We start from the raw sequence: 12,943 nt of genomic DNA, 5'->3' as shown, positions 1-12,943 counted from the left end.
ATCACTTGCAGTATGTACAGTGTTATGTGTCACCTCCTCATGTCTGCCTTTTCATCCAACAATTCAAGGTAATAGTTTAAGGCCTCTCCTCACTATAGGGCTGGTCCAGGCAAATATATGTTTGGTTTTTTCCTACCTTTCTGGCATTTCTCTTTTTAAAGACTTGAATATCCATTATCCAGAGTCTATTCTTTCTGGAATGGAATCTTTAGTTTTTTGTTTTTTTTTTTCCTCACCCAAACTTGATCTGTTATACCACCATCCATATATTTTTATTTATTCATCCATTAGCAAATATTTATTGAGTGCCTAAGAGGTGCCAGCCATCACCTAATACTTACTACTTCCCAGTACTTCTACTTCCTTCCCAATGGTCCTTTATTTTGTATTCTGTACTTCTCAGTGCAGGGAGTACAACAGTATTATGAGTATTGACCTTGGGTCATATAGATGTATTTCTGCCAGCTGGTAGCTGTGTGACCTTGGGCACGTTATCACCTTTCTGAATCTCTATTTCTTCCCTGGTAAATCCAAAGGTTTGGTATAAGAACTAACTGGGACAATGCACAAAAAGTGCTTGCCAAGAGCCCAACACATAAAAAGTACTTACATATGTTAATTAGTATTATGTTGCCTGTATCTGCTTCAAAGGGTGTTCATCTCAGGAAATGCACTCCCCATCTCAGGAAATGGCAATTCCGTTCTGGGTTTTGCCAGACCACATCCATGTCCAGCCCATCAGTACACCTTGTCAGCCCATCCTTTCAAATGTGTCCAGAAGACAATGCATTTCCAACCATCAGGCAGAGTGGCTCTTCTGACATGTTAAGTCAGATTGTGTCACTCTCCTGCTTCCTCTCCCTCACACAGTAGGAGAGCCCAGGTGCATAGTGTGGCCTCCAGGCAGGATCACAATCCTATGCTACCTCCCAGACCTCATCTCCTTTCATACTCCTAGGCACCCACAGCCTAGCCAGTCACACCAACCCCTGGCTGCTCCTTACATGCCCTAATCATGCACACAGCACAGGCCTTGGCCATTTTTTGTCCCCTCTGTTTGGATTACTCTCTCCCCAAATATCTCCCTGCCTCCCACCCTTCTTTCACATCTCTGTTCAAAAGTCACCTTATAATAAGGCATTCTTCAACTTTCCTTACTCCTGATACTCCCTGTTAACTTTCTCCTGCTTAATTTTCTCCACCAACTTATAACTTTACAAAATACATAGTATTTCATTTTTCTCTGTTTAATGTCCCATGTGAGACTACAACAGGCAAGGCAACAGGGCATTGTCTGTTAGTAATTCTCATGCACAGGCCAGTACCTGTCACAAATAGACATTCTAAGTATTGAACAAATGAATGATGAATGTTATTATGAATTAAAAATTTTGGACTTCACCACTTTCTCTATATGATTTTTGAGCCTTAGTTTCAATATTTGTAAAATGAAGATAATGTTCATTCTTTGTAGAGCTGTTGTATTAAATATCCGTTAACAGTGAGAATAGCATATATAACCCGTCAATAAATGTAATAGATAGTTGATGTTATTGTCATGCTCATTTTTAATGGAAGTGACCAAGAGTCACTTGTATTTTAACAATGGTCTTCAGAGTAGGAAGTACCTGGAAGTGACCAGACACTTTACAAATGAAGCCTCCTTTAGTCTTCCCTACAACCCTATGGAGAAAGTACTTTTGTTAGGATTTTACTGATGAAGAAATGGAATCTCAGAGAGGTTAGGGATTTGCCCAAGGATTTGCTAGGGGGTAGCCGAGTCAGGCAGAGCTGGGCCCTATTCCTCCCACCACTTTAGGCTGCCTTCTGCAAAGCAGATGCTCCTCATTCCTTTGAGTCATTCTAATGACATTCTAATGGTGTGATTTTGCCATTGAAAACACTAAGAGGTAAATTCTGATATAGATGTAGGCTACATTTACCTTTTAAGGAAATAATAATAAATAATTTAAAACTCCATTTTCCCTTTTGACATACAATTTTAAAAATGATTATATATTAGGGATTAAATGAAATGATTGTAAAAGTGTTCCATTAACTGCAATGAACTTTACCTACATTAGTAGAATACTACAACTAGGTAATTGAAGAAAATAGCCTTTAATGTTTCCTTGTACTGATATAACTAGGGACTGTCTGAAACACAGCTGTGTGTGTCACAAAATGCATACCTAAAAAGTAAAAGTAAAGTACAGGAGGTCTTTTTCTTTTTTTAAAAAATTCTCACCTCAGGATATTTTTTCTATTGATTTCTAGAGAGAGTGGAAGGGAGGGCGGGGGTGGAAAGAGAGAGAGAGAGGAGAGAGAGAGGGAGAGAGAGAGAGAGAGAGAGAGAGAGAGAGAGAGAGAGAGAGAGAAACATTGATGTGAGAGAGACACATCAATTGGTTGCCTCCCATGCTCACTCCTACAAGGGCTGGGAACCTACAACCGAGGTACCTGCCCTTGACCAGGCATCAAACCCCAGATCTTTTGGTCCGCAGGCCGACGCTCTAACCATGGAGCAACTGGCCAGGGCTTAGTACAGGAGGTCTTTTTAAAAATTATATTTTAAAGAAATTGGATTTAAGGTGCTGAAATAATGTTCACACTTTAGGGTTAGGGTTAGGGTTAGGTTAGGTTAGGGTTAGGGTTAGGGTTAGGGTTAGGTTAGGGTTAGGGTTAGGGTTTGGCAGAGTACAGACACAGAGTACATACGAGCTAGGAGAGGTACAGGTGAAATTTCAGACATACATACCAAGGAGCTTCAAGAAATTTGGAGATGCTTTTATTTTATCCTACAGTGGAGCTCTACAGTGACAATGCTCTCTCCCTGTTACCTGGTTGGGTGTTACCAGATGCTGAGACCTACACTAGCAGAGCTGTGCTTTGGGTGTGGTTTACTTGACTAATGATAATGTGTCTCTTGTATTGTACATTTGATTAGTTCATCAGGGACTTTTCCATACACATCTTTAAATATTTTTTAATATAAGTGATACACTCCATCTAGATCATACTTGTCTCTGTGTAAAACCTCTTCATGAGCCAGGGTCTCTGTTGGAAACATGACATTCACACTTCTGAAGTCCTTTTGTTTATAAAGACCCTAATAAGGAAGGAAGGCCTGGTACTTTGGTTCATTGAAACAAATTATTACAATAATTGTCAGGACATTGATGCTGCCTTGGTCTGGTACCTGATCATCTTTTAACTGTTGGAGTTACCTCTAAATTATCTCCCCACTTTCATCATGCCTCATACCAATTGATCATTTCCATATTGACAGAGAAATCTTCCCCAAACCCTGCTCTAATCCAGTATACCACTTTTCTGCTCTAAAACCTTTGATTCCCTATTCTCTACTGAGTAAATTGCAAAACAACACTTTTGTACAATCTTCCTTCAGGTGGCCCCAAATTTTCATTAACTCTCATAAGATACCCCCAAGCAGGCTGTATTCCAGCCACACGGAACTACTGATACATCTCTATGCCTCTGCCAGTCTCTCTCCTATGCCTTCGCTCAAAGTATCTTCCCAGGCTGAGTGTCCTCACCGCTTTCCCATTTTTCTTTGAATCCCTCTCCATTCTTAGCCTTTAATACCAGGTGAACTACTGGCTTGTAGTAAAATGTGTGGCATTTCTGAGATCAAATATAAATATTAGAGCCACCAGAGTTGGAACCCATGACTGAAGGCCTGTGGATTATCAGACAGTATATTAAAGTTTGAGCCTGTAGCTACCAATATCTTCATCACTGTTGTAATGTGAGAAAGCAGAGGCTACCAAGAAATGATAGTGTCCTCTACCTCATGATGTCATTTCTTATAAAAGGGAATTAAATGGTGGAGATCTGAGGGATGCAGTGTTTTCTATAAGCATCCTTGGAAAATCACAGAGTGAACATCAGTGATGCATGACCAAAGGACAATCAGATCAGCTCTACTTATACAGATGCTCAAAGAACAACAAAAGTCTGAGCAATTCTGTAGGCAGTCATATGGTTCCCGTTCTTTCCGATCGTGCTACCACAGTCATTTTGAATAGTAATAGTAGGCTCATTTATCCTAGAAGTACTGTGAATCTTATATCTGGTGGTTTTATTACCAGGCACATTTTAGCCAACATGTAAAGGGCAAGATTTTGGAATTTATTTTTGGTGTGGAGAAGGCATAGCATAGTGTCGAAGCCAAGTGGCATGGACCTGAATTCCGACACTGGCAGAGATTCCTTTTGTTATTTGGTACAACTTACTGAACTCTTAAGTTTTGGTTTTAACATTTGTAAAATAACAGTATTTTCTTCATTGGGCTGCTATGAAATTTACATGAGATGTTTGTAAAGCTCATCGGCATAGTGCCTGGTACATGGTAAGTACTCACTAAATGTCAGCCTTAGTAACAGTGATAATAATGCAGAGCCTGGTGTTAAAATGAGATGGTGTTGGGTGGGGACACATCACTGCTGTTACTGGACGAGTCATTGTTGCAGTTTTTGGGCTCCTCTGCTCTTCTCTTTCCATAACATTAGCCAATGGCAGGTTGATCTGCCTTCTTCTCATCTCTCCTGAACCATGAGGGGGCTTATCCTTTGGAGGGTACCACTCAGCTCCTCCAGCAGGTGTTTCTTGATAGTCCACTATGAGTTTGGCACTGAGCTGTGTCCTGGAAGTAAACAGTCCCCCCCCCCCCCCCCGACCCCAGGACTTTATGATTCACGAAGGGAGACAAACACATAAACAGATCATTTCACTATGATGTGATAAGAGCCAAGATTAAAGCAAACTTAAGATAAAAACTCATCCATGGGTGCAGAATTGGATTTAAACAAATGTAAAGAGTTTGCTGACTGCGCTGTACTGGGTAGCGTAGTCTATTTGAACAGCCTTAATCCTAGATTATTAATGTTAGAGTCACCAGTGATCCTGTTGATCATAAAGATGCTTTATGTGAGCTGTAGAAGAGAAAAGAGATTTGGTGCCCTGGGTATCAGATGCCCGAGGAACTAGAAAACTGGGCTGAGATGATGAGGCAAATTTGTGGCAGCCTTGTGTATAAAATCAGGAAGTGGGGATCAGAGCGGTTTTATTCAAGGTAGGCAGATTTTGAAATTGGGGACCCTGTAGAAAACATCACTTCAGCTTTGGAGTATGAGGCACGAATAAATATCAGCCATTCTTAGCATAAAATAAAAAGCCTAAAAGATCAATAACAGAGCCCTGTTCCTTTGGCTAGTATTTAAGTCACTAAATCTGTTAGTGGAAATTAAGAATAAGCTGTAAATGTGATGGGAAATGTTTTATTGGGAGAAGCACTTCCAGCTTTGAGGTGTATTAGAGAAAGCGAGGGCTAGGAATGGATTTGGATTCAAATGCTGGCTCCTCCACTTCCTGGCTACCCGAGCATTTGTTTTCTTACCTGTGACATGGGCATGATGGTAGCATTCATAGCATCCCGGTAGGAATCAAAATCTCTTTCTAGTGCAGGTCTGTTGCTTAATTCTATAGTTCTCTCTCTTGAAACAATATGATTACTGGAGAGGAATAGCTATCGCCAACATTTTTTTTAAATGTTCTAATTCAACTTGGACATATAAACATTACAATATAACCCACAAAGCAAGATTCTGAAGTTAAAAGCAACTGTAAAACAAGTATATGCCAACACTCCACCAAGCACTTAAACATGTATTCAGTATTCTAAATTCTGCTGCCTTGATTGCGTGTAGGTAGAGGGAGGGTGGGGGGAGGGGGGAGGGTTGGTGCAACTACAACAGAATTTCCCATTGGTTAGAGAAGCCACAGAGAAACCTCTTAAATGATACCCCGATCCAGTTCTGATGGCAGGTCGGTATCACTTCGGCTTCAAGACTCATTGGCTTTGAGATGATATTGGTGTATTTTTTGTAATGGTGGCCTCTGGACATTTCCAGAGATGTTGCATGCAATCGGGTTGACGTTGACCCATTTTTCATCCTTATCTATTGAATGTCATGAAAACACATGACCTAGACCAGTGGTGGCGAACCTTTTGAGCTTGGCGTGTCAGCATTTTGAAAAACCCTAACTTAACTCTGGTGCCGTGTCACATATAGAAATGTTTTGATATTTGCAACCATAGTAAAACAAAGACATATATTTTTGATATTTATTTTATATATTTAAATGCCATTTAACAAAGAAAAATCAACCAAAAAAATGAGTTCGCGTGTCACCTCTGACACGCGTGTCATAGGTTTGCCATCACTGACCTAGTGATCATTTTTATTCTTTGTTGCCTTCTCTGCGCTTTTCAGTGTGAGAACCATGAAGGTCTCTGCTGCTGTGGTGGGTGATGAACTTTACGTTAAAAAATAGAAAGAAACTTGTGATTGTCACCATTCCTAAGGGTCTGAGCTGCAGCCCCTGGGACAGACATTTCAGAGAAGACACACAGATCACAAGAGACTTGAAATGGCTTAGAAGGTTGATGAAGCCAAGGCACAGTGACTGTTTGTTTTGCTGAATTTTATGGTCATTCCTTTTGTGTTTACGCTGCTATTCTAAAATACTTAAGTCTTCATTAACTGAAATTGTGGGTTTAATTGGCATTCATCAGCCTAGAATATTGGATTTGGAGTTGGGAGCCTTGGAGCCTATTCTTAGGTCTTCGATTGACTTAGTTACTTCAGGCACGGAGCCTGATCTTTGTACTTTTAGCCATATACGTATATAATTTTTCCCTGTGCTAGAGAAGAATGTATTATATGACAGAGTTAATAGAATCATCTCTAGAGAAGAATATATCTCCACAAGGCATTTGGGGGATGACATCCCTGGGGCTGGGCCCTAGGCCGGGAAGACGCCTGGGGCTGATCTGGCTGCTGGCAGGGGCTGGAGACCAGGACTTGGGGTCAGACTCCAGAGGCTCAAATCAGAGCACTCCTGCTGGATGACTTCTGGAAGTTACATAATCTGTGTGAGCTTCAGTTCCCTGCCTGTAAATGAAGTGATGCCTATTTCAGAGGGTTGTTAGGAGGAAAATGAAATAACAATGCATGCAGACATCCAACACAGAGGCGAGATGTCACATACTGCAGGCTTTGTAAGAGTCCCTCTTTTCTCTCTCAGTTCTAGATACATTGAAAAGGAAGAAAAAAGAATTGGCAGATTGTGGTGCAATCTTGCCTTTATTATTACTGTTTTTATCCTGGGTTTAATCAGCTTTATTATGGGGGAAAAGGGGAGATACAGCTTAGTCTGAGCACTGGATACCAAAACTGAACCCCAGAATTAGGCAAAATCACCCAGCCACAGTCCTGGTAGACCTAGGAAGGCTTAATATGGTTTTTGTTTTTTGTTTGTTTGTGTTTTGTGTGTGTTTTTTGTGCAGGCTGGCTCCCAAAAGGAGAGAGAGGAGCTAAGCACAACTTTGGAGGTAGGGTCTGGAAATCAGAATTTTAGATATTTTTTTAAATTGATTTTAGAGAGAGAAGAAGAGAGAGTGAGAGATAGAAACATCAATGATGAGAGAGAATCATTCATCCATCAACTACCTCTTGCATGCCTCCTAGTGGGGATTGAGCCCACACCCGGGTTTGTGCCCTGACCAGGAATTGAACCATGACCTCAGGTTCATGTGTCGACACTCAACCACTGAGCCACACTGGCTGGGCTGACATCAGAATTTTAAGAAAGCTTCTCCACTTCCAATGCACATCCAGGTTAGGACCACCACTGTAGGCATGTTAGCTGTTTTTCATGGCCTCTACACTTTGAATATGCCTAGATTGAGCATCCTTGCCTTCGTCACTTGGGGAAAGAAATTACGCTATCTTTTCAATCTTGAACTTGGGTATCTACTCCTCTGTGAAATCTTCTTTTCTCCCCACTTCCTTCCTACAATAGGAATTGCCCAATCCCTCCTGATTCTATCATAGACTCAGTTATTTCACAAAACTTACTGTGTTGAAATTGACAACTAGGCTGCGAACACTGCTTATGAAAGTGCATACACATATGTATATTCGTCAATGTTTAAAAAAAGCTCTGAAAGTATACCCACCAAATTATCAGGGGTCTTCACTCTGGAGAGAGGGATTTGGCTAGAAGAATATGTGCTCAGTTAACTGCTACATTGCTTTAATTTTTAAGCAAATCCGGATTATAACAGTAACAAAAATAATTTAAGAGAGGAAAAGTATTTCATTATGTTATCTTGCTCTGTGATTCCTCCTGAGGTGACTGCCACATGTCATCTCAGTCATTATCCTAATTTTAAACAGTGTTCTGTCCTCTCGTATCCCTTCCTCTCCCCCTATTCTTCTATTCTTCTTTTCCAAATCCACCTATGGCCGTGGGCATTCTTAGATGACAGAGAGGGCACAATATGTACATGACTCAATCTCAGACTTGTCTTGGTGCTGTAAGTAGGAACAGGTATCATCTTTTCTGAAGAACTTTTTATTGAGCCATTATAAATTTGAACATATAACAGGAAGAGAGACTGTTTTTCTGCTCTAACTCTATGTATCTTTTCTTATCCAGGTCAACGACGGAATTCAAGTTTTGAAGGATGGGTAAAGACTTCCGTTATTATTTCCAGCACCCCTGGTCTCGCCTGATTGTGGCTTACTTGGTGATCTTCTTTAACTTCTTAATATTTGCGGAGGACCCAGTTTCTCATAGCCAAACAGAAGCCAATGTTATTGTTGTTGGAAACTGTTTTTCATTTGTAACCAATAAATACCCCAGAGGAGTTAGCTGGAGGCTTCTGAAGGTGCTACTATGGCTACTCGCCATTCTCATAGGACTAATAGCTGGCAAATTTCTCTTCCACCAGCGTTTGTTTGGTAAGTACCCATGAGCTACAATGCTGTAATTATTCAGTCTCTGTTCTCTAAAATAGAGCTTTGTTGTTTCTAAATGCAAAATTTAAGATGCATTTCAGATCGCCCCCCCAGCCTTAATTTGGTATATACTGTTGTAGCTAGGTTCTTCAACTACTCTCTGTTTAATAGTTTATTTTGTTTGCTATGCCCTAAGGGAAATTATCGTGAAGTACCAGACTTCATTTAAAAAAATGGCTTTAGAGAAAAAAAAATAAATGAATGTTTGTGTGATCTTGTTTAGGGAATAGATGAAAATAACCCTTTCCCCATAAGCAGTACTTAAATATGATGTTGTAAATAAATGAAAATTGGCTGTAGGATGTTTATTTTCAGCTTATTCAACTACAGAACAGTATATTAGTAAGAAATCTCTTGGTACTAAGCAACAGAAAAAGAGACTAAATTAGCTCAAGATAAAAAGATAACTTACTGTAAGGATTTTGGGATGTTTCACAGAGACCAGGGATAGGATTTACTTTGATAATTGGGATAAATGGAACCAGGGGCTTGAATTCTGTCAGGGTGTTCTTGGTCTTGTCTCCTCTATCAGTCTGCTTTATTCTCTCTATTCACAGTGAAGATCATTTTACACTCACACAGAAAGACTGGCTTGACTCTCTTGATCCCAAGTTTAAACATTCAGGGAGGCAGCTGAAGTTGACCAGTTTGGGTATGGTTTCCACCTAAATCATTTTGGCCAGGGGGTGGGCGATATTTACCCCATAAATATTCATTGATCACTTATTGCATGCCAGGCACTATTCCAGATAGTGAATCACAAAGGTAAGATATCTGCCCACATAAAAATGTACATCCTACAGGAGAAAGTCACTAAGCAAGTAAATTTCTAATATGTAAAGAGGTGGTAGGTGCTATGGGCAATAAATTTTAAAATGCTGCTTGGTCACTTCGGAAGAGAACTCGGTAATAGAGCTTTGAATTTAGCACTTATAAGATCATAGGTGACTTATTGTGGGTGTTTTCAGTCTAGCAGTTTGGTTAGAAATATATGGCAATGATTTAAATAATGAATGAACAAACTATATATGTACATACATGTATATTCACATGTAATATTACATATTATTCCTTTCAATCTCTGTGTTCTCAAACTATTGCCATCTGGTTCTATTACATAAATACATAAAATATACATATTGTCTGTTTATTATATATGTACATAGTTTTAAGGAGTTTGATGAGGAAATGGAAGAAGGAAATGGGAAGTAGCTAAAAATGGAAGGACCACCCTAACTGGTTTGGCTCAGTGGATAGAGTGTCCGTCTGTGAACTGAAGGGTCCCAGGTTCGATTCTGGTTAAGGGCACATGCCCTGGTTGCAGGCTTAATCCCCAGTGGGGGGCATGCAGGAGGTAGCCAATCAATGATTCTCCCTCGTTGATGTTTCTATCTCTCTCTCCCTCTCCCTCTCTGAAAGCAATAAAAATATATTTTAAAAAATGGAAGGATCAATGGTAGATTTTTGTTATTGTTGTTGGTGATTTTATTTGAGGAGTGAGATTGATGGATCTGCTTGTTGTTATAGGGTAAGGAGCTAGACTAAAGTGCAGGTGAGGATATAGAAGAAAGATAGCATCTCTGAAGGTTTCCTTGGTTTGTGACTTAAGACACAGCTAGAAATAGTGGCCTTAAGAGGACAGGAAGAGAGACTCCTGTTCCTCAGAAATAATCATAAATGAAGTAAAAGCTGGTACTCTAATGGGAATGTTTGAAGTGAAGGAGTAGAGAGGGTGAATGTGCTCCCATCTGGTGATTTCTTCTTCACAATGAAGAAGAGCTAAAGATAGAGATGGAGAGGTTGGATGATGCAAGGAATTTAAGAAAGTGGTCAAGGTTTGGAATAGTGTGGAAGCAGACAGGGTAGTAACAAATGAAAGGATTACAGATTATCACTGAGCAATGATGAGGTTATCTGCTAATACTCTGAATGCCACCAGTCTGAAGTGTTGAGCAGGTTTCTCTATGAGAGCTCCGTCACCTGGAACAGAAGTTGGGAGTGATTCATCTGGGTGGGGATTTTTTTGGCTTGTGTTATTGGAAACAAAGGATGGAACATAAATGGAGGGTTCTAATAAAAGAGTTATTGATTTGATTATTAGGGGGTCTGGCTGGATATGGAAAGGAGGTGGGGAAGATGCTGGTCTGGGAGGAGTGGGCAAGAGCCTGAAGATTTGGATGAAATTGAACAGGTAAAATGAGAGTAAGAAAAGGGAAAGGACTGATGGGTGTGGTTAAATTTCATGTTCTAACAGAATTTCAGCTATTCTTTGTGGTGATTTCCAACTAGGGAATCTTTAGAGAGTGGGTGCTAGAGTGGAGAGAAAGGTCATTGATACAGAGGATATCTAGGAACTGGGTGTCGGTTGGGCCATCCACCAAACATTGAACAAGCATGGTATCCTGAGTAGTAATCATGTGGATAGACAAAGTTAAAAATGGGGGAGGGTGGGGGCGATGGGTCAGCAAAAATGGGTGAAGGGTGCTGGACAGACAAAACAATAGATATCCATTACAAGCAATGGCTGGATATGTTTGTAACCCATTCAGGAAATTTGCTCTGTATAGAAAGTTAAGGTGAACTTAGACCAAAGCTTTCTGCCTATATTAAGGATTAATTGAGAATCATATGGTCAAGGTTATGGTATTAATAATAAGGGAAGATCATTTGATTTTGTAATTGCTATATTTTGTTAAGCTATCCCATTGCAAAGTCTTACCTCCTATACAAAAATCACATTTTAGTCATAACTTACTTTGTAATTCTCCTGTTGGTATAAATAATTCACTCTAGATTTCAAGTGGTATATTGAGTACAAATTATTTTAAAATAGTGTAAAAGTGTATCTTTTTGTTAATTTATTTTTGCTTACTATAGGGAAGATTGTATTTACAGTTAGCTTTATCACTTCTATTTGGCAGTATGGCAATTTCTTTTAAAAATATATTTTTATTGATTACAGAGGAAGGGAGAGGGCGAAAGAGAGAAACATCAATGATGATAAAGAATCATCTATCAGTTGCCTCTTATCCCCTACTGAAAATTGAGCCCACAACCCAGGCATGTGCCCTGATTGGGAATTGAACTGTGACCTCCTGGTTCATAGGTTGATGCTCAACCATCAGAGCCACACCGAGTAGGTTAAAAGTCTTACTAAAAGTCTATAAAATTTTTTTTCTTACTAAAAGTCTATAAAATTATATGGGGTATCAGAGAAAAAGGGATGGTAACCTTTTGCAAATTTTGATGATAAGTAGATAACTAGACTCCTGATTGAATTTTCTGATAATCTTGAAACTTGTCTACTCCTGTTATCTCCCTTCATCTTCCTTAATGGCCATTCTTTCTTCCTTCACTCATGATCATATGCTTCTAAGAGTTCTCTCCTTCATAATTCATTCTGGATTTTGCTACCGAAATAATTTTTCTACATGGCTAAATGTCTCCTGTCACTTACAGAATAAAGTCTTAACTCCTTTGATTGATATTTAAAGCTTATTATGATCTACTCCTGCCTGACTTCAAACCTGATCTCTTGACATTCTACACTATGCAGAATTATTTGCTGATTCTCCAACCTGTGGGAAAGAAGCTAGATTGAAGTGTAGACAAAGATACAGAAGAAAGACAGCATCTCTGAAGGTTTCTTTAGTCTGTGCCTTAGGACACAAGTAGAAATAGTGACCTTAGAGAAGACAAGAGGAGAGATCCCGGTTGCTCAGAAATAGTTTCCCATGCTTCTTGCCTTTGCATGTGTGCCATCCCATACCCATCATGCTTATCCTCTCCTTGTTAAGTTGGTGAATTTCTCTTTTCCCTTCACATCCGAGTTCAAGCATTATGTCCTCTGGGATGCTTTCTTTAACTTCCTTCTGTCTGTTGTCATCCCCCTGGCTTCCACTTTTGTCCACATGCACCAAAGAAAGTACATCAAGTACATCAGGGTACTCTGGAACTGGCAGCCATGCAACGTTGTGGAAAAGAATCCAAGATTTAATGCAAGACTACTCGTTGTTCTTATTGGCTTGGAATGTGATAAATGTTTTCACCTTTGT

The 12,943-nt window shown here is 39.8% G+C and overlaps 1 protein-coding gene across 2 annotated transcripts in view; it reads left to right on the top strand.

The window, feature by feature from the left end:
* TMEM117 (transmembrane protein 117) overlaps positions 1-12,943 on the top strand; it is a 443,674-nt gene that overhangs the window by 1,944 nt on the left and 428,787 nt on the right. Inside the window, exon 2 of one of the 2 annotated variants that reach the window (XM_081084824.1) lies at positions 8,527-8,831. In XM_081084824.1, coding sequence (XP_080940950.1) covers positions 8,555-8,831 — 277 coding nt within the window. In that variant the 5' untranslated portion in view covers positions 8,527-8,554. Of the gene's footprint in view, positions 1-8,526; positions 8,832-12,943 lie in introns of those variants that run through there. The other variant, XM_081084825.1, reaches the window with a different exon arrangement.

This window comes from Myotis nattereri (assembly GCF_964212035.1).
Source record: "Myotis nattereri genome assembly, chromosome: 2".
Lineage (NCBI taxonomy): Eukaryota > Metazoa > Chordata > Mammalia > Chiroptera > Vespertilionidae > Myotis > Myotis nattereri.
The sequence above is the reverse complement of the archived record's forward strand: the minus strand, read 5'-3'. Positions and strand labels throughout refer to the sequence as shown.